Below are 21,554 nucleotides of genomic sequence, written 5' to 3' on the forward strand. Positions count from 1 at the left end.
AGGCAGTCGCTTAACCAACTGAGCCACCCAGGCGCCCAGCAGAGTGGGTTCTAATGGACCCAGAAGGTGTCAGGCCTTCCCACTGCCTTCCTGTAATGCAAGCCCAGGGTATTTGTCTGCTTTGAAAAGGAAGGGGATTTGTGACTCCTAGAGCCCTGGTTCGGGTTAGGCCTCAAGTCTGTGGGAGGGTGCGTAGTAGACATTGTATTGCATGTGATTGTGGCCTGGAAGGCTCTTGCGCAGCCAATTCTCATGGGCTTTTCTAGAGTCCACACATGCAAAGGCACAAGTTCTTGACTTCAACACATTCAGTTATTCATTCAGAGTTAAAGGTGCCATGGCCCGGGCCCTGTGAGGAAAGAAAGACTCAAGCAAGGCATGTGAAAGCCCAATTCAGAATTTGGGGAGATTAATTACAAAAGAACGTGGGCTGCATTTGTTTAAGAATTAAAGTGTTCTGAAGTCATATTCTTCTTTGTGGATTTGGGGGGAGAGCAAAAAGCAAATCTTACAGAGAAAACTCGCTCAACGTCAGTAGTAAGACAATTCTAGCTAGGTCATGAGTCTGTTCACCCCAACCATGTGATGGCCAAAAAGGTAGTAAACACCAGTGTTCACATTATGGGTCTGACCTAAAGTGGCAGATGTTTAGAATGTTATTAAACATAGCTTCTAAATGTTTACAGAGAAAATAGCTCCTGTATTATTGATAGACTTGTGCAGTATGTCCACGTATTCACTGAAGCTACACACAAATTTGACTCTCTTACTTGTAATTTTTTTCTCTGTATATACTCTACCTGGCTGTTTTCTGTCAAATTTTCCTCAAACATCAATTGACTAGAAAAATTAAAACTAGTAGAGGAAACTCCTGAAAGATCAGTAGTAACTGAGCAGAGGACTTCTTTTTTCTCCTATAATTCCTCGTTAGAAATTTAAATAGTTCTCATTTCTTTCTGAGCAGTTCTTTTAATTTCAGTTTTATGAAATAGCAAAATGTTTTCTAAATGCACATTTTTAAAGACCTAACCAGGGAAGGAGATAAAGAAGAAATTTTCCTGTTGATATACTTATCACATATGCAGATTTAAGTATGTTTTTCCTTTTGGCCATTAACAGTGTCCATTAAGTTGGTCCACGCAGTATCAGGTACTGTTAGGGGAAAAGGAAGATGTTATGTGGATTTGCATACCAGAATGAAGAAAGGATGAACCATGTAAATAAATCAAACCCAAAACACCCAAATCATTCCATGATGGAATAAACTGGGTTTTCAGGCACGAGCCCAAATTTTGGCCTGCAGAAACCGAAAACTCACTGGTGCCCCAACATTGCAAGAGAAAACCTCTTTGCATGGGTGTCTGCTTGGAATGCAGCTCCCCCAGGCTGGGTTTTTGAGTCCAGTGTCTACATTTCAGAACAAGAGGTGACCCTACAAGCTATTTAGTCAAGCCCTCTTGTTGGCAGATGAAAAGACCAGAAAGTCCTGTTTACATGGAGATTGTGGCGGGTCTCCCCTGGGGCACCACTGGCAGAGGCTGGTCGTGGTATGCATGCTTCCAAGCAGTGGGCAGGGCCCCCTGTCCCCTCTGAGGTGGCTCTCTGGGTGCTTGTTCTCTAGTGGGCAGGCCAGAAGTTTGAGGGATTGAGAACAACAGTAGGTAGATTCACTTTAGGGAACATCCTAGCTAGAGTCAATTAAAGAGGAGTAAATTAAAAACATTTAATTCCCAGGTTACATATTTCTACTGATAACTCACACTGAAAAGGAATGGAATGTGGTTTTATTAAAATATGTTTTTTAAATGATTGGCTTTGACGTATCATCTTTGGAAATGCGTCTTACTACATTTTTTTATCTTTTTAGGCTCAACCACTTCATCTTCCACCATCCATAATGAAGCTGAGCTTGGCGATGATGACGTTTTTACAGTAAGTTCCCTTTGCCCTTTGCTTTCCAGATGGTGAATAATTGGAGAGAGGTTCTGTTTAAGGGTGTGAGAGACACTCCGCAGTTTGTCATTTGCTGTCACTGTTGGGATGCCATGAGGGAGAGCTCTGTCTTGTCACAACTTTTGCTCTACTGGGTCTGCCCATGTTGCCGTGGTATCATTCACCACAGGGCGCAACTGCGTCCGCTCTCCCCGATATGTCCAAGGTTCTCTCATACATCTTCCCTCAGATCCAGGGTGACCAACTATCTGGCTTGCCTGGGACTGTCCTAATTTTAACACCAAGAGTCACTAGTCTGCAAAATCTGCAAGACACGTCAAGCCAGGGCAAACTGGGACACCTGGTCACCCAACTCAGAGTCTTCTGCTAACCCCTCCCTGGCATCCAGGTGGGGGTGGGGGAGCCAGAATAGCCTTTCTGACGAGTAATTAAACATCTGATAAGAAAGGCCTGAAAGCTGATTGGAGGTGAGGCCCACGTATGGGAAGGCAGGAAAGGGCTTGGATAGTTCGACACAGCTTGAGTTAATGGGATATAACTGGAGACCAAATGATTTCTCAGCTTGCTTCTTCATTGAAGTCCTTTGCTTCTAGAAGTTAATTAACTAATAGTCCATTGCAAGGCCTGTGGTGTGCTAGGGCAGCATTTTCAAACTCTTGGCCTTGACCCACAGTAAGAAATACATTTACATTGTAACCTACGACACACACACATCCTTAGACACCTGAAACCAGATCTTAACTTCATGTTCTGCACTCTGATTTTTTTTCTCTTCCGTTTCATTTTCTTCCACTTTTTATTATGAGACTTTTAAAGCACCACAGGAAAATTGAAAGAACACAGTGAAAACCTAGATTCAGCAGTTGAAACATTTTTCCCCATTTGCTTTATCTGTGCATGTGTGAATGTGCGCACGTGTGGTTTTGGTTTTGGTTTTTGCCAATCCAGTTGAAAGTAAGTCACCTCAGTGCTTTAATTCTTTTAATACTTCAGCATGCATCTCTTAGAAATAAGGCATTCTCTTACAAAGCACAACATCATTACTATACCTAGGAAAATTAATAGGAATTTTGTAATAATCATCTAATAGTTCTCCACTAGTTTCTGACCTATCCCAAGAGTATCTTTTGTAAGCTGTTTTTATTTCATATTTTTAAATATTGGTTGCAGCCCTTTAAACGTATTTTCCCAGTGCACTCACCATGGAACCAGTGGTTTGAAAAACCCTACTTTGGGAAGACAGAGGTGTGTAAACCATACCTCAAGCTGTCACGGAGAAAGCCGGACAGTTTGGATTGACCTGTGGAAGGCTTGGGGAAGGGCACTGACTGTAAAGTATTCTAGTCCAGGGTACTCTACAGGGAGGGGTCTGGGGGTCAGAGAAGACCTCTAGGAGGTGAGGCTGACCTGTTCCTCAGTGGCCTTTGAACCCCGCCCAGGAAGGGGCTTCAAAGCTGGGCAGCACAGGGCAAAGGCAGAAGCAGGGATGTGCGTGGCGAGTCGCCCAAGGGCTGCGGATCCTAACCTGATGTGAACAGAGCGTGTGTAGGGGTGTCAGGAAATGAATTCAGTTGGCTCTCCATTGAGCGGCTGGTGTGATGTGGCTCTTGAACAGGCTTCCTATAGTGCTCCGAGCAGATCCTCTCAACAGTTGGCATGTTGCTTACATCTGTTCCTTTGTCACGTTTTTCAAGAGACAAACACCAGCAGGCGGGTTAAAAGGTGGCTTCCTGTGCCCCAGAGCAAAACTGTCATCCACAGCTGCTTCCCAGCTACCTGCCAGAAGTGACTTACAGAATCGTGAGAGGGCAAGAGGGAAAGGGGTGATGGAAGCCAGCATCCCTCCTGGTTTTGTCCTTTGATCCACAGGGGCTCGGCTTGCTGCTCTAGGGTAGCGCCGAATGCCTGAAAGGAAGGGTGGAAATGGCAGGGCTCTTTCCAGACACTCAGTGGAACTCCCCAGAGAAGGAGCTCCCCTTAATTGTGTTCCAGGCAGGCCCTGATGTCTGTTTGCCTTCATTCCATTTGTTTACAAACAAGGGCCTATTAATAATAGCACCTCCCTTCCCCAGGGAAGGCCTCATCATTAGGCCGTCAAAGGACCGTTAGGTCCTCATACCACGTAAGTAAGGACGTTAAGGCCGGGGAGGGTCATCAGGGGCTTCCTGGCCAGGTAAGTGAGGCATCCGAAAGCTGGAGCCCGGGAAGGGAGCAGCTGCATTGATCCCTCTATAGTCTATAGCTTCCCAAAGTTTGTGGTATTCTAAAACTTTTATTGATAGGACAGATATTTAGAACTTGGAACTCATTTATTATAGGTAGAGTATAAATGGCAAGAAGACCTTCTAAAACCACCTTATGGATGGACTAGAATTATGAGGGTTTTCTGGGAGAACAGAACCAGGAGTATATCTTTGCCAGTAGAGCCAGGGGCTTCCCTCTGCTTCAGGGGATTCCTTGGAGCTAGAAAGAACACAGGACATTGCGGACAGTATGTTGATGCATGTATGTTGGGAAATAAAGTGGAGGACGAGACACGCCAACTCTCCCTAGCGCCGTTGGGCGCTCACCAAGCGTGGGCTGTCCCTGCTCACACTTTCCCAGCTCTCCTGCTTATCCCCAAGCCAGCTTGTCCTCCTGACTCCTCAGGATTGTGAAACCGTGCTGTAATTCCTTAGAGGAAAATTGGTGTCCTGCTTGGCATGTGCACGAGTGCATGCGCACGTGCGTACATGCACACACACACCCCGTGGCCACTTGCCAACGCCGTTGCCCCCTTAGTGTTCCCGTGCCTCTGCATTCGCTTCCGCTGCCACCAGCAGAGACTCCCAATGAGCAACTGTTGTGATTTTCTGAGTTTGGACTCTTGATTCATTCGTGTGTCCTGATATTTCTCCCTCCTGTCAGTTACAATTGTTTTGTCTCCTTTAAAATTCCAGAGCACTCTGTTGATGATTTCTGTCTTGCCATTTGAAACCCTGCCCTTTTTCCGTTTTTAAATTTTTTATTTGCTGAATGAATGAATCTTTAATTAGAAGCAGGACATTCACCACTATAGTTTCCGCAACCCTATAAAGCTTTGCTCTAAAGGTGCTCAATAAACGGGTGGTCTGAACCCCAGACACAGTGTGTAAGAATCATAGGTTTGCATATTTTATTCATTTGCCGTACTGTTATCCTGGGGGGCCATGCAAGGTTGGGTGATTTTGAGGGATGCTTGGTAGCTTTGTGTCCTGTTTTTCTAGCTGTGTTTTCTGCTGAGTCTACAAACGGGAGCTGAGCTGCTAGCATTGTCGCTCACTGGAAGCTTTTGACTGCTCCTGCGGCTTCTTGCCCTTCTGTTAACTCTCTCCCCCTTGCAACACAGTCTCGTCCCGGCCCCCTCTGCTCATGGGGACCTCAGTTACGGTGACTGGTGCAGGTGAACACAAATACCTACATGGCAAGGCTGTGTCTGGCATTAAATATGCAGGTATGAGGCCTGAGCCATTTGGTAAAATTTGGAAGGTGACTAATGCAAAAAATACAAAGCAACGACAAGAAAGGTTAGCGTTCTGTTTAACAGGAGTTTTTTTGGCATTGCTAAGAGTTGGCGCACTTGTTGATGCCTCTGACAGCTTTTAGTTTCTTTCATTTCAGGGCTCGGGAGACTTGAAAGGGACAGAATGGAAAGACCCTCAAGTCTGTTCCCTCTGTTGTGCTTTTGTCTTGCAGAGAAGACATGTGCTTTGGCATATCTTGTGGAGGAGGCCCATTGTCAGCCTGAGATAGGAACAGTTTAGCTCCGTGGATAAGCTGATCTGGTTTGCTCCCCAACTTAGGACTCACTTCCTCCAAGCTACCTACAGTTGAGGACTCTGAGGCCAGAGGGTTCAGAGCCTGCAAGGAAAGAGGGGTTGGGGGGGAAAGAGGAGAAGTAGAAAAAATGGACCATATAGAACTAGAACAGCTCTGGGTTTTATGGCCATTTAATGAAGAATTTTCCCAAATCCTGTTCCCTAGCATTGGGTCCATTAAAACCCAGTGGTTTACTTACTGCTGCCAAAGTCTACAATCCTTTTTAAATTGTTATTAGCGTCTTCATAGATAGACAAGGATAATTTTGATGTGGTCTTGGGAGAACGCAGCTGTAGTGTGTGTGTATACATACTTCTAGAGCAGGCTAATCTAGAATCTGCGGTCAAGTGTTGTCACTGCTTCAGCTGTCATTGTGCTGAGTGGCTGGATTCTGACTCTAAAGCTTGGGGATTAGGAGAAATATTTGCTTTATAGACAGATACTTGGGGGTGTATAAAATAGCTAAGTCTTCATCTTCCATAATAAGAAGTCCTGAAATAATATCTAAATCTGTAAATCGGGTAACAGTAGTGTATAACCACATAACATTGGAAACACTGGAGAAAAGCATAAGAAGGAGTCACAAGAACTAGAAGTGTATTTTTCTCTGGTGCATGAGCACAGATGGGGCGCAGAACTTGTTGGAGATATGAAATGATACACATGTGATTTTTTTAAAAGAAAGAGTGCTGGGGTTTTTCTCAGGACGGGGGCCAGGGCTCAAGGGAGAAGGTGGAATGGAGAGAGGCCTTAGTTCCAGCGATTCTGGTCCCTCCCATCCCCCCATTGGGGGTTTAAAGACATAAAGAGACACAACGGACATTGAGGTCTGTGGCTGGAGGTGCTCTTCTTCCTGCTGGTTTCTCTGCCTGGTGCTAGGAAGCAGTAGGTCCACCGTGCAGATAATTAGCTGGAAACGTTTGGCTTGCAGGGGGGCGAGGTTAGCTGTAGATATGCCAACTCCTTAGAATTACAGGCCTTATATTGGAAGGGATTTGGGGTTCCTATCACCTGAGCCAGTGAAGCAGGATTCGCCTCGTTTTACAGCCTGGGTTGTGGAAGCAGCTCAGAGTCCACTGGGTGACTTGCCGAAGATCGTATGGCTAGTTCCTAGTGGAGGAGCCGTGAACACCCTCCCACGGCCTTCCCGGTTCACCACGCCTATTTTTCTCTTCCTCTGTTGAATAATTATACTTAGGATATTTCAGCTGTTCTATTTTTTAGACAACAACCAAATACAGGCATTATATTTTAGGCTTCTCTGGGACCCAGATTGGCAAGGGGGGAGAAAAGAGGAGAAATAGATGAGCCGTGCGCTGTGTGGCCCGTTCATGTGACAGACTTGGAGCCTCCTGAGCAAGTGTCACAGCCCAGAGGCCTCCAGAATAGCAACTCAGAGCTTGACCATAGGATAGCCTCCCCTACAGAAGGTTTTATTTTTTCCCTGCCTTCTAGGTTTTTACTACCACCACCTAAGTATTGTTTCTGGATTTGGGCAGCCCTTCTCGGTAGCGATTCCTAATTAAGCCTTGGTGCCTGAAGGTATCCGTCCTGTGTAATGAGATCCCTCCTCTTCCTGGGCACCCAGAATGGTATTAATCTGGGTACCATCCTTTGGCTAATTGAGAAGAGCAAGCCACATCATTTTGCATGGGTCTAAAATCTCACCTTGAAGCCACTTGAAAAAGGCTGGTATTTGGCTTACGTTTTGGCATTTCATCATACTTTAGGCAGGCAGCCCTCCTTCACAGAGGAAAAATATCTTTTACAACACTGTCCGCTTCCAGCCATGTTTTGCCTAGACTGGAAAACTTGGTCCTTCCTCATGCCCTGTGCTTGAACCCTTGACATCCTGTTTACCACAAGCTGCGTTTTATTACTTTCTGGCTATTCAGAGCAGTTGTCCCTAATGACATCCCAGGCACCTCCCATCCACCCCAGGTGTTTTGTAAACTGTGGCTACAGCAAGTGTTTGAAACCAAAGTCCTGAGAAGCAATTTGTTTTGTCCTAGATAGGCTTTTGAGTATTTGCAAGTTGTGCTTGTTTTCATTCTTGATTTAAGGAGAAAAACAATGAATTCGTTGCATTTTGTAATTATCAAGGTTTTGCTTGGTGGGAAGAAGTGCAGCATGCCACATTTCCCTTTTCTTGTAGTTCTTTCTACCTGCTCCATCCCAGCAGACGTTAAAACTGAAGGCACATCTAATTCTGCAATAAAGGGTTCGTTTACTGATTTTCTAAGAAGTGGTGGGTGAACCGAGTGTGCAGTTTGGAAGCTAGGGAGAGGCCTGCATTCCAGGCTTGGTTCTGCTAGTAGTGAACTGTGATCGCTGATCCTCTGGAACTCAGTACCTCGTGAAGGTGAATGTATTTCCTCCGGGCCTCTGTTTGCCGGCCCAGGGGAGGGGAAGGGGAGGCGGGGTGGTGGGGGGCTGCCTCTGGTGCCGGGCCCTGAGCCTTCACTTACGTGAGGCACGTGGGCCTCACAGCCACCCTGTGAGCGACGTAGGGGCACTTCCATGTCTGCAGATAAAATCACCAAGGCTCCCTAACCTGCTGACCCAGAATGCAAACTTCACATCAGCCTGCCGCCTTTCAGAGAGTTCTGAGCCGAGGAAGTATTTTTTCAATACGTTTCAGTAAATGTTACTTATTAGGTATGCCAGATTCCCAAGTAGCTTCCTGAACGACGACCACGGCCTCCTCAACGAGTGCCTGGGCTCCAGACTACTTCAGTGGAGGCCTGAGGTTCCCCGGGCCCCTGCAGGAAAGCCCCCGTCTCATCTAGATAATCAGTGGCTCAAAAATGTTTTCTGTTGTCTCTACCTTCAACAGTCAAGGGATGGGGCAGAGTGGGATGGGGAGAGGCTACGGAAAACAGAAGACAGGTTGAAGATGTAAGCTACTTCTACAAAGTTTAGCCAGTGGAGCTGATCGATGGTGGATGATTAAGTAAAGCAAAAATGTGTTGGGAGGGTCTGCCATATGCTTTGTGGTCGACACCAGGAAGCAGCGTCCCCGTAACTGCTGCTGGCTGACACCCGGCACCACCCAGGGTGGCTGCAGGGTCTCAGAAGATGGGTGGGAGCTGCTTTATCTTCTAAATGACAAGAATTATCAAGCTCACATTGCATAGTAAGGGGAGGATCTTTTTATTCGACCCCCCCCCCATACCTACAATGGCTCAGTTAAAGCAGTTAATACGGCTAAGGCTCAGACAAAAGCTTTGCAATGCTCTCAGTTTCAGGAAGCCCAAAGGCATTTTGCCAGCCTTCCCACTTGTGTCTTTCTCCATTTACATGCATCTCATCTCATCTTCTTAAGCTGTGGCCGGCAGGATACTGTTCTTTCCATTTCCCTCCTTCAGACAGAGTGCATATTCAGGGTTACCTGAAACCCCGCCTTCCTGCTCCCAGCCCCTCAGCCCTTCCAGTGAAGCCAAGCTGTGGGTGTGTGTCAGAGCCCTTTCCTTTTATAGCAAAATTTCACCTCACTTCAGAATTCAGAAACCCAAGACTTTTTTTTTTTCCAATGAGTGGGAATTTTGTTTTTGTTGTTCTCTTCACAATGAAAGAATGCCCACTTGGTCCTCTGGGTCCCAGAGAGCAGAATGTCCTAGAGTCTAAAGACAGAGTCGCCTCTTACCCCTGCTCCTGCAGCTGCCTCGTAAGACCCCCACGGCCTGCTGGCTGGGGCCGCCACGCAAGAGCCCGTGCCCGGCTGCTTTCTTGCCTTTTTGAAAGAGGACACCTGGAACCTCTGTAGGCCCAGAGGACTGGTGAGACAGTGCTACCTGTTCCCAAAGACCTGCCGACAACATGGGTGACCACTTCCAGTTTACTGAAGGAAGAAGGGCTGGCCACAGGTCTGTGGGGCCAGCAGGTACCCGGGGGAAGGCGTGCTTTACTGAAGAATGAGAAACAACAGCTCGTCAAGCCACCTGAGCCAAGCCTTCTGAGGCACTCAACTGTGCAGTTTACCTTCCGAGAAGCAGGAGGTGCCCAGGGTTTTGTGTCATCAGTCCGGTCACCCGGCCCGAAGTTGAGAGGAATAGTACACATTTATATTTAGTGTGTGTGCATACTTTTTAAAAAAAACAAAATGAGAAGCCCTTGCAGTGGAAAGAAGGTCGAATATTGCGTTGGTTGCATCAGCTGTTGAGATCTATTTTGGTGGCGGACTGCAGTAAAAATACTACGAATTGCGGTCATAACTGCCAGGTAGCCTCCTTTAAAGATGTAAAATAGCAGCATCTGCAGCCAACGCAAGAATTCTGCTTCATCAATCTGAAGGACTCCTGTGGCCCTCGAATCAGCGAGGCAACAACAGTCTTGGTCAAACCCCTTGGACCCCTAATGTTCTTAAGAGGAGGGGAGGAGGGTTACATGTGCCCCCTCACAGCTCCATCAGACCGCGGAGATCACTGTATGCTTCCCCCTTGTTTTACACATGAGGAAACTGAGGCCCTGGGAAGTCAAACAGTGTGTCCCAAGACACCTGGCCTGGAGTCACTTCTCTTGATACAGTGCAGTTGGTGCTTAAGAGGGCTGTGTGATTTCTGGGTGAGATGGTCTGGCTCCTTAAGCATTTCTTACCTTCATTTTTCTAGGCCTTATTTAAAACACATTGGCCTCTTAACCTCCTGACGCGGCTGCTCCTTGCGCTTGGCCCCTGACGCTGTGTGTTTCCTTCTATCAGCTCGTGTGTTCCTGGGAACACAGGGATGATCAAGTGACTGTCCTTGTTTGCCTTTCTGAAGGTGGGGCTCGTCCCATTTGTCTCCATCCCCAAGACGGAGAAGGAAATTGCCAGTTGCGGACCTCCTCACAGTCGCAGATACGGAGTCCAGTAGGACACTCCAGCTGCCTCCTCAGTAGTTCCAAGTGTCTTTGAAAGAACAGCCCCGGGCACATCTTTCCTCTCCCTTAAGCGTTTGCCTGCTGCTGCCTCGGCCATTCTGGTCCTTTCAAAAAACAAAGATTTAGCAGGAAAACGCAAGGGGAGCTGAAGGGATGCACATAGCCTTGAAAACACTTGTTTTGCTTTGAAACGCAGATGTCTGACCCACCCTGAATGCCCCAAAAAGCCCTTGGTCACCAGCCAGGATTCCATCCCAGGATGGGTGATTTAAGCAGACTGCCTCCTCAGCTGCTCTGGCCTCTTGGTGCGTTCTTCCTCCTCCCTTCCTTGAGCTTCCCTTGGTCAAAGAGGTTCACCTTCCAAATGAAGAAGGCTCTTTCCGGACCCAAGGCATGCGAACCGATGCGTGTGCTTCAAGAACCTACAGGTAAACCCAAGGAAAGGGAAGAGTAGTCAAGGTTCCAAGAGTAAGAAATGCTGTCTTATAAAATATGCCCGTGCAGTAGGAGGGAGCCAGCCACAGGTTTAATGTGAGACATGGATCTTCTACTCTCCTTTCCCCGTTTATTCCGGTTCCCACCCAAACCAGGCAGCCTCAGCGCAGTATCTTTTGCACTTCAGATTGTGATTTATTGTCAGATACCGGGACATTAAAGTCAGTTATTCAGAAGAAAAGTCTGTATCAACTTTTGAAGCTCTGGAGTATTTCTCTCATTCGTTGTTAAATTCTGGGGAATTACAAGAAATAACTGAATTCTCAAAATAAGTACTATTTATGTCTGCAGAGTCTTGGCCCTTGGAAGCTCGCTCTCTTTGAAGAATTTTATTAGATGTTCACTGGTAAACTTGAACCTCTTTCTCTTCCTCTGAGCCTTGCTCTGGGTTGTCCACCCATCTAGGATGGAAGCCACCTGGCCTTGCCCCTGCCACATTACCTTGTGTGTCTGAGCCCACATCCCACAAAGCACCCAACCCAAACCCGAAAACCTTCCAGGGAAGGAATGAGTGCCACGATCCAAGTGGATTCGCTCAGCCCACTCATGTCTATTCTCTTGATCTTCAGGTTGGCAGTGCCCACTCTTTCATCTTAGACTCTCTGACCCTTGCTCCCACCCTCCCCTTGTTCCTTTTCTCACCTTCCTGTTCCGTCTAGATTCTCCTTTACCGATGTCTTGTCTCAGCATTGTGCCCTGTTAGAGGGCTTCAGCACCAGGCCACACAAAGCTTGTTACCTTGCACAAAATCACACAACTTTATAATTAGAGGATGATTCCCATCCAGTCTTCTGAGCTGAGACCTTGTTATTTAGCATTAGAACACTCCATCGCATTTCTGTTGTTTGGTGCCTCGATTGGGTTGCAAACTTCTTCATTGGACATCTTTTGAATAATGGGCATGGACATTGAGTCAGAGTCCAACCCAAAGCCAGAGGCAAGATTTTTTGGAGGCGACATCTGCAGGTGGCAGTGGTTCTGGGTCTGCTTGCCGAGTCACATTACACAGGAGCGCCCGCGGGTCAGCAGCAGTACCGGCCCTCGCTGTCCATGGGGGGCGGCGCCGAAGCCTCTGCTTCTGTTCTGCTTGAGCTCAAACCCATGACAGAGACAACCCCTGGAGAACATGGGGAGTTTAAAACACGCCCAGAGTTTTCGAGTTGAAGGTGACGCTGTCAGACTGGTCGGTTGGTAGGTGTCATTCGCTTGTGCATGCAAATAACCGATGTCCGGGAGTCTTGCTTGTGACAGTGTGTGTGTGTGTGTGTGTGTGTGTGTGTGTGTGTGTGCGTGCGCGCATTGCTTAGGTGGGCTGCATTTCTCCAGCGTGTGTGGACACCACAAGCAGAGTTATGGGAGAGTCGGTTCTGCAGTACATGTGGATGGGACACCTGGCTGGCTCAGTCTGTAGAGCATATGACTCGAGCTCAGGATCATGAGGTTGAGCCCTGCGTTGGGCATAGAGATTACTTAATTTTAAAAAGAAAAGGGGCATACATGTGGATAAAAGGCGGATTTTCCCCCCTTGTTTCTTGGAGGTGCCTTGATAGTACACATTGCTTTTGTTTGTAGGTCACACTCACTGCTTGGCAAGATCTGATACCATAGATCTGGAATAAGCCTCAGCTTCATTGCAGCCTCTCCCACATGCTCTCCTTGCCAGAGTCCAGACAGACCCCCAGCAGTCCAGGCATGGACTTCAGCTCTGCCTGCAGGAGACGGTGAACTGTGGACACGCTTCAAAGCTTTCTGGCCTTCTTGCTCCCTATACAAATTTATCATTAGATGGGGAGATATTTAAAGGCTCTGCTCAGTCACATGTTTTCTGATAGGGTCCAGGAAGCTTTGCACTTGACTGTGCAGTGGGCAGAGGCAGTTTGGGGTTAGGGAGGTAGGATGGGTGCATATGAGGTGGCATTACTGGTTGGCTGATGAACTCTGGGAAAACACGGGTGTGCCTCATGGCTCAGAATGACTTTCTATACATTGTTAACCTGGACATAGGTCACAGAAAATAGGGTGGGGGAGGGCGAACAGATGATTAACAAGGAGGTGACCACGATGCCGAGGACATGGGTAGTTTCTAACGTGAGAGAGGACGATCACTGCGGATGCTGCTTAAGAATTTAACCCTTGAGATTTGAATCACGCTGAAGGGCCCCACCTACTCATTCAAGAAGTATTTATCGAGATCTTTAGAAACCTTTGTATCATGACACATCATCCCCTATCTCCTGGGTTTGCCTAAAGCAGGGCGCACCTTTATACTTGGAGACGTTGTGCTCCTGTTCATCTCAGCAAAATCCCTCGGAGAGCGGGCCTCGGCAGGGCTCGTGGGAGCTAGACGCAGCAGTGCTGTGTATGGACGCCGCCCTGGGCGTGGGGGTCAGGGCTGCATTTCAGTCCAGCTCTGCAGGGGCTGCCTGCCCTGGTCAGCAGGACCCCGCGCAGCCGGGAGCCTGTCGTCCTGCGTGTGACGCGGAGCCCGTGCTGCGTCCGCGCCCCTGCAGCTGGGGTCTTGCACACGGCGTGCGCTTGCACAGCCGGACCTGGGGAAGAGCTCTTGGCTTTATCGTTCTGGCTGATCTATAACCACCTGTGTGTGGGAACGGGGAGGCGGTCAGTGATGCAGAGAGTGGGGCAGAGCGGGGAAGACAGGACAGAGTTGGGAGAAAGTGAGAGTTCCTGTGTGTCAGTTTGGTTTCTTTCAGTTACTGGGATTTGAGGAGTAAATAGCAATTCTTCCTGGAGTTCTGAAGTACTGAGGCGGTGGGGGCGGGGGGGGGGGGGTAAGAGACCCGTAATGAGTGATGATGCCCGTCCTGGCCCACATCTGCAGGAAGCGGATGGCTCAGGCGGGGACCCCACGATTTGACAGACCTGCCCCACCAAAGAACAGGGGCACTGATCTCCACAGCCTCCTGGGGGGGGCGGGGGGCAGCCCTGGCCTCCTAGTGGACCGCACCGTCCCCAGAGTGGATCCGGCATGTGCTGTTTGCCAGTTGGGTGGCTCCCAAGAGGCTGAGGAGAGAAGCAGCCGACTCTGCATGCCCAGTTCCACTGCCCTGCTGTGGAGAGGAGTGAGGAGAGGCGGGAGTGTGCTGCAGGCAGGACTGCCGGGGGGGTGGGGGCAGTGGGCAGAAAGTGTGCCCCAGTGATGAATCCAACACATTCTGCCTGAAGTTACCAAGGGAATTCGCTCACACCATGGGGACAGCCTAAAGTAGATCCAAGATTCAGGCTTGACGGGATCCAGAAGCTCGAATGTCCTCGAGCAGGGTGTGGGGGGTGGGGGCTGCCTTCTCCCGAGGTTTGGCTTCACTTCCTCCTCAGAAGGTTCTTTCCCTGTGCCCTCACCAGGATTCCAGACTTCTAGGACCTTTAGATCTTAACTTCAGAGATAAAGACAGCATCTTTTCTGACCTCTCCGTGAAAAATCTCTGTATTACGTCAGAGAGGACCATGAGTCCATATCTGAATTAGTCACTCTGGATTGAGGGATCAGAAACAGCGTCAGCTCTGCATCACCTGAACCAAACAGGATTAGAGAAAAAAAAGTCTGAAGGCTTGGGCCTCCAAAGAAGTGCTGCACATATCCACCAAATTTTAAAAATTAACAGTAGTTAAGTTGCATAATGGGACTATGGTTGTCTTTGTCCTAAATACTGGTCCCATTTTTCTTGGCATGTATTACTTTATAAGTTGGGGGGTGAGGGTATAAAAATTTTCATAAGTCTGTTTTAACCTTGCCCCCAAAAAGATACAGCATGCTAACAAAAAACCTGTAAAATAAAGAGATAAATAAGCAAATGAAACAAGGGGAATAGGAGATTGAGAAGTTAAGAGCCAAAGAGGAGTTCCTTGATATTTGCCAGAAATAGGACACCTAGATGCAAGAAAAACCTTTTCCTCAATTTGGGAGGGACTCTAAGGAGCCAGGGGAGGAGGAGGTTCTGAGGATTCCTGGTTTTCAAGGTGGTGGCTACAGTCCATCCCAATATCGGATCACCTGCCAAAGACACTGTCACAGAGCCTCCAGTCTGAACCCATCGCTTCTACTGGGAGAGCAGCTCTCACCACCGACAGACGGGGGCCTTCATTCTCTGTGTGATCATCTGTCTCTCCCAGCTTACAGTGATCCCCAAGGCTTGCCTTGGGGATATAACCCAAAGATTATAAAATTTCTCCCGGGAAAGCCAATGCCCACGATACCCTTGAGGTATCCTTATTTCTGAGACTTTCCCAGGCTGGGATTAGCTCCACACAGAAACACTTGGGTTTGGTTTTTGCCTGTTTGCATCTCCCCTGCTCACCGGGGTCCCATGCAGCCAGGGCTACAAATGAGGTGACCGTTCTTGATCATATGTAGCAAACCCTTTCCCCAAAGCCTGGTGACTGCTCCCACATTTGAGAAAACAAACCCAACTTTCCAGGGTTAGGTGGCTGGCTTTCTCTACCCTTTGAGCCAGCCACATCATGTTTAGACAATCTGGCCCTTTAGGGGTCCTTCTACCTCCCACAGCCAAGATAAACTCCAGATTTCGGGAAGTCCAACAAGACACCACAAGTGGGGGTAGACAGCGTGTTCGGTTTGGGTATGTGGGTTTGGTTTTTGTTTTTGTTTCAGTTAACTCTTGGTTACCTCCCTCTAAACAGACAGCTACAGACAGTTCTTCTAATTCCTCCCAGAAGAGGGAACAACCTACTCGGACAATCTCCTCTCCCACATCCTGTGAGCACCGGAGGATTTATACCCTGGGCCACCTCCACGACTCATACCCCACGGACCACTATCACCTCGAACAGGTGAGCAGCCATCTGGTTTTTCCGAGAGCACGGGGTGGGCGGCTTCTGATTCTGGAACAGCCCCCTTGCCCTTCCATGTGGCCTGAAGCTCAACCCCAGGCATCCTCTGTTCTCCAGATTGCCAGAGAGGTGGCAGTGGCACATCTTTACTTAGTTTTCTGTGTGCCAGACCCCGTGCTAAACCTTTCCTGTGCTTAATCTTGTTGAATCCTCACAAATTATCCCACGAGGCCCCAGTTTCTAGAGGAGAAGGCTGAGGGCTCAGAGAGAGAGAGAGTCCTTGATGGGACAAGTTACAGATGCAAGCGTGTGCTTACCCAGAGTGCTGTGCTGCCTCCTGAGTTCCTCTGTGCACATGGCTTCCTGGCTTGGTGTGCAAGCCCAGAGCCAGGGTCAGGACTAAAGAATGCTGTCCGCTTGGCTCGGGCACCCTGGCATCGCAGGCTGCAGGCCCAGGCTTGCTTGGGGAGATGTAGCTGGAGTCTGGAATTCAGTAATTCAACAAATATTTACCGAGTGGCTGTTTTGCGGAGCAGGTTCCCAAACTGTGGGACGTGGACTGGTGCCCATGGAGGGTGATGTGGCCACCAGGCTGCTTTGAAAAGAAAAAAAGGAACACAGGGCAGTGAGAGTTTTGTTTTCAACATAAAGCTAGATTTATAGAACTCTAAAAAAATCCTGTTGTGCGCTTCCTAATATTTTGGCATTAAAATGTTCTTAAAAATCACTTTATGGTAGCTATAGATGGGAATTGACCTTTTGACTGTCCTTACTTTGCAAAATAATTAGCAAAGCCTATTCTCTCAGGATTTGTTTTGATTTATATAAGATTGTGGTTTTCCAGAGTCTGTGAAACTCTGTCAGGAATCTAATAGGAATTAGGCAACATGTGTGAGATGTGGTCCCTGCCCTCAAGAGGCTTACAGTCTGGTGAGAGTGATGGATAGATTTAATTACCAGGTGATAAATTCTAGGACAGTATTAGAATGACAATAATGGTGATAGGTTCTGTGTGCACCGTGTGTAGATTCCCTTCATTCTCATGATAGCCCTGTGCTGTTTGATAGAGAATCTGAGGCTTGCTGGTAAATCCCAAAGTCTGAATTTTACTCCAGTGGTTTCACTCGGAGCCATGTTCCTCACCCCTTAAAAAGCCTTCATCCCCAGAGGACCTCAGAGGTGGAAAATCTCACTTTCTGCCACACCGAGGGTGCCTGGGCCAGGCAGGCTTACCTGCATCTGTCTGTTAACAATGGATTCAGCGCCTTCCACCCTGGACAGGGCCTCCCTGCAAGCCATAGCAGGACTAGCTGCCCAGATGACTTTGTCGCCTCCAGGAGAATGCCAGGCGGGGAGGGTTTGGAAGGCTGAGGGTGGGGCTCTGGGTCTGGCCTGCCTGAGCTCACATTCCAGCCTGCCCCTCACCAGCTGTGAGATCCTGGCAGGATTCAAACTCCAGGCAGTCAGCCTCCGGATCTGCACTCCTACCCTTTCTGTATCTTCCCAACCAGATGACAAGATACCCCTGTATCCTAGCTCCTCAAATCCGTTTTTGCTTTTCTCAACATGACCCACAGTACAAAATGCATATTCTGTTGTGACCCAGTGTGCACCTATTTGCGTACATACAGATAGCCACAAATGCCAGCCTTATAAGGGGCAGTACATTCCCGTGCTTTTCCGTTTCACTGGGAAAAAAGCTGGCCTTGCAAAAGAGAACACGCTGAACAGAAACAGGTGAAACCAATCTAAGCTGTTAGAAATCAGGACCGCGGTCATCGGAGGTAACTGAAGGGAGGTGCAGGGGCCTAGGGAGGCCTCGCAAGTTCTGCGTCTCCCTTTTGGTGTGTTCAGCTTCCAGAAATTCAAAGTGCCTTTTTACAGTCTGCACACGTTCCCTCATGTATGGTAGTAGTACCTCAACAAAAGGATTTCCCACCCAGGAACGGATTGAGAATCACAGCTCGCAACACACCTCTGACCTAGGAGCTGTTCAGTAATTCCAGGATGGGTCCGTTTTTTCCAAGAAATGCCTTTGTCAAGGCCAAGTAAGTGGAGGATTTTGTTTGTTTTTGCCACTGCTATAAAATGGTGTCTTTCTCCCGGGGCAGCCAATGCCGAGGCCCTACCGCCAGGTGAGCTTCCCTGACGACGACGAGGAGATCGTGCGCATCAACCCGAGGGAGAAGATCTGGCTGACGGGCTACGAGGACTACCGACACGCTCCCGTGAGGGGCAAGTCCCCGGACACGTCGGAGGACGCCGACTCGTACGTGCGCTTCGCCAAGGGCGAGGTCCCCAAGCACGACTACAATTACCCCTACGTGGACTCCGCGGACTTTGGCCTTGGCGAGGACCCCAAAGGGCGCGGGGGCGGCGTGATCAAGACCCAGCCGTCCCGGGGCAAGTCCCGGCGGCGGAAGGAGGACGGCGAGCGCTCCCGATGCGAGTACTGCAGGGACATGTTCAACCACGAGGAGAACCGGAGGGGCCGCTGTCAGGACGCGCCCGACTCCGTGAGAACTTGCATCCGCCGCGTGAGCTGTATGTGGTGTGCGGACAGCATGCTCTATCACTGTATGTCGGACCCCGAGGGAGACTATACAGACCCGTGCTCGTGCGATACTAGCGACGAGAAGTTTTGCCTCCGGTGGATGGCTCTTATTGCCTTGTCTTTCCTGGCCCCCTGTATGTGCTGTTACCTGCCCCTTCGGGCCTGCTACCACTGCGGGGTGATGTGCAGGTGCTGCGGCGGGAAGCACAAAGCGGCTGTGTGACGCGGTTTCCCTCCTTCCCCTCCTCCTCCACCCCCCACAGCCACAAGGGAACTTGTTGTCTCCGACATACTCTCATCTTCTTCCCTGCTCCCTGGTACCTTGAGGCGCTGTCCCAGCCTGGGGAGCCTGCCTGGTGGACTCTGCACTTCCCGCCCCCCCGCCCCCCAGCCACCCATTCTGCATCAGACACACACCCAGACACACACGCACGCACACAACGTTCGAAGGAAAGGAACCTCCGCACAGACACTCGTGTATTATTAATCTGTAATCAATCTGTCTTATACATGTGTTGATTTCATGTCTTTCCTACCCACCTCTTCCATTGCAAAGGCGCCTGTAGTCGGAACTGCCGGTTTGGGGTGGGGTTTATAGTTGGTTTTTCCCAGACGCTCTTTCTCTTGGCTCAGCTTGCTGGTCGCTAAGGAGCATCGGGTTCCTGCGGATAGGTAACGTCAGAACGATGAAACCCCACCAGAAGTATTTTAACGGGCAGTCAGATTATGTATCGGAGGTGAGCTAGTTAACAAACTTCTACCCCAAAACAAGATCGCTTTAACTTTTGTAAAGCCAAATTTCCCAATGAAGCTGCAGTTTCTATCCGGAGCCCATCATCATTTTCTGTCAATTATTTACTGATGCAAAACATTCACCCATAAAATGAGAATTGAGCCTTAACTTAAGATTAACTTGTGTGAATCAGGAAAATTCCTTAAACCGCATTGCATCCTCATGGACCAGGGCTAGAGAAGGGGGATTTCAGGTCTCTCTGAGCCTCCACATAACCCCTAAAGTAGAACTTTTTAAAATTGTGTTACCACCATTTCTAAAAATTTAGCAATATTAGAAGAAAACACTAAGAAATTGTGCTCATTGTTTGGCAAACGAAATAGTCTAGACACACACACACACACACACACACACACACACACACGTTCTCCAAAGAGTTACAGTTGAAAACGAAATAGTCTAGTCATACGCGCACGCACACACACACACACGCACACACACACACGTTCTCCAAAGAGTTAGTTGAAAACGAAATAGTCTAGTCATACGCGCACGCACACACACACACGCGCACACACACACACGTTCTCCAAAGAGTTACAGTTGAGACACTGAGGTTGTAGTAAATAAGATTAAAGGAGCTTCCTCCCACACCCCCACTGGCTATTTCCTGGGGGGCTAGGGGGTGGTGCATTTTAAATGTCCTAAATCAGAAGAATGGTGGGTTGCATTTTGTTTGTGGGTTTCTGTTTTTGTTTTCATTCTGGACTGAATTTCACATCACCAAATTCTTCATTTATACTTGGGGGAAAAAAACAAGGCCATATGTAAAAACCCTTCCATGCCTAAGTGTCTTTCTCCTGCATCTCCAATCCCAGACTTGCCAGTTCGGGTGCACAGATGGTTAGGTTAGCAGTCTGGGTCTACCTGTCGCCTTGCCATGTAGGAGGCTTCTAATTAGCTGGAAAAGAGTATTTTTCTAATATATTGCAAGGAGTAGCCAAATCTTCTTGTTGCAGAAAGAAGAAAAGTGAAGAGTGGTACCTAGCATAGTACAATCAGAACGTCATGGAGACCGTAGGAGACAGGCTTGTCAAGGCTGGCCGTTCTTCCCGCCATGATTTCCCTGTGGTAATTGCCAGCTGAGGGCATGGCCTGCTCTCTGTATTTCCACTTCCCCCGTCCCTTCTCTATTGCACACAGGACAGCAGTCTTCAAGGAAGGGGACTTTTTTCCAGTCTGCCAATCATATTGGGGAAGTGCTAGCCATGCTTACCTTCATGGAATGTTTTCAGCTCATCTGAGCGGCCATCACATTTCTTTAGTCAGATCATCGGTGTAAATACTCCGTGTGCTTAAGAGTTAGTTGGTAGACGTTTTTCCTTTGTTGGAGTGACTGGTTTGGGTCTTCCTGCTTGGAAAAGGAGCAGAGCGCTCAGTCTGGTGATGGAAGAAACGAGAACTGCTTCCCAGCCTGGAGAACATGTAGAAGACCTCCAGCCAGCCTCCAGACCCTGTCAAGAGACCAGCCCCCACCCCCACCAAGTCCCCCGTCCTGAGGCATTTCCTCAGGGCCTTTCTCAAGGTCTCTCCTCTCTACAAAGCACAACACTAATGTAGGTTTGTTAGACCTCAGTTCAAGTGCCCCTATTTATTTCACTAGGAACACACATATCCTGCCGCGTTTTGTTTGTAGCCCCTGTCTAGTGGTTACTTACCCCTTGTTCTGTTCCACCCCTTTGAAGAGTTATGCTAGTGAATCTTACTCCGCCTATACGTTTTGGTCTGTGAAGGCAGCGAGCGGTTAAGGGCACAAGGACAGCCATAGGGACATTGATGTAAATACGTCTCTAATTGCCACACTGCAGCTGAACAGTGTGTAGTTATTTTCCCAGTCAGCTTTGCCATACTGACGTCAATCATTTGAGAGAAATTATTCAGATTTTATTTTTGTATCTGTGGTAACAAAACATTAACCAAAAGATTTGTTTGGAAGCTTCCTCTGACCAACCCCCCCCCCAAGCTATTTGCTCACATTAACAAAGTGCCTGAAGCATAATTCATTCTTTACCTGTATACTAAAAACCCTGTTGTATTGATTTTTTTATAATAAGCCTTTTTACCTCTGTGTAAAAAATATATATACAAGTGTATGATGTACATTTTAGTTCTTAACTTTTTTTTATGGTTTCTAATATGTATGACCAATGTAGCCATTGCTTTAAAATGTACCATGTAAATATAAACACATCCTATCAGATCGTTGACTTTGGGGTATTTGTCTGGCAGGACATGGGGGGGCGGTTGAGCCTCGGC

The 21,554-nt window shown here is 48.3% G+C and overlaps 1 protein-coding gene and 1 long non-coding RNA gene across 4 annotated transcripts in view; one reads left to right on the plus strand and one right to left on the minus strand.

Annotated features, from left to right (window-relative positions):
* Window positions 1-21,496, plus strand: part of SPRED2 (sprouty related EVH1 domain containing 2) — a 114,686-nt gene extending 93,190 nt beyond the window's left edge. For all 3 annotated transcript variants that reach the window (XM_073897638.1, XM_025868571.2, XM_073897637.1), the window contains 3 exons: window positions 1,868-1,932; window positions 15,802-15,951; window positions 18,063-21,496. In XM_073897638.1, the coding sequence (XP_073753739.1) occupies window positions 1,868-1,932; window positions 15,802-15,951; window positions 18,063-18,728 (881 nt within the window). In that variant the 3' untranslated portion in view covers window positions 18,729-21,496. The remainder of the gene's footprint in view (window positions 1-1,867; window positions 1,933-15,801; window positions 15,952-18,062) is intronic.
* Window positions 8,244-19,154, minus strand: LOC112821216 (uncharacterized). The gene is made up of 4 exons (XR_003207386.2): window positions 19,046-19,154; window positions 16,269-16,543; window positions 13,406-13,741; window positions 8,244-11,072 (listed from the first exon to the last, which is right to left on the minus strand). It is a non-coding gene; the product is annotated as an uncharacterized lncRNA (long non-coding RNA).
* Window positions 21,497-21,554: the final 58 nt, after the last annotated feature.

Source organism: Callorhinus ursinus, unplaced genomic scaffold (assembly GCF_003265705.2).
Source record: "Callorhinus ursinus isolate GAN/ISIS: 27379988/994484 unplaced genomic scaffold, GSC_fseal_2.0 scaffold10, whole genome shotgun sequence".
In the NCBI taxonomy this organism is placed as follows: domain Eukaryota; kingdom Metazoa; phylum Chordata; class Mammalia; order Carnivora; family Otariidae; genus Callorhinus; species Callorhinus ursinus.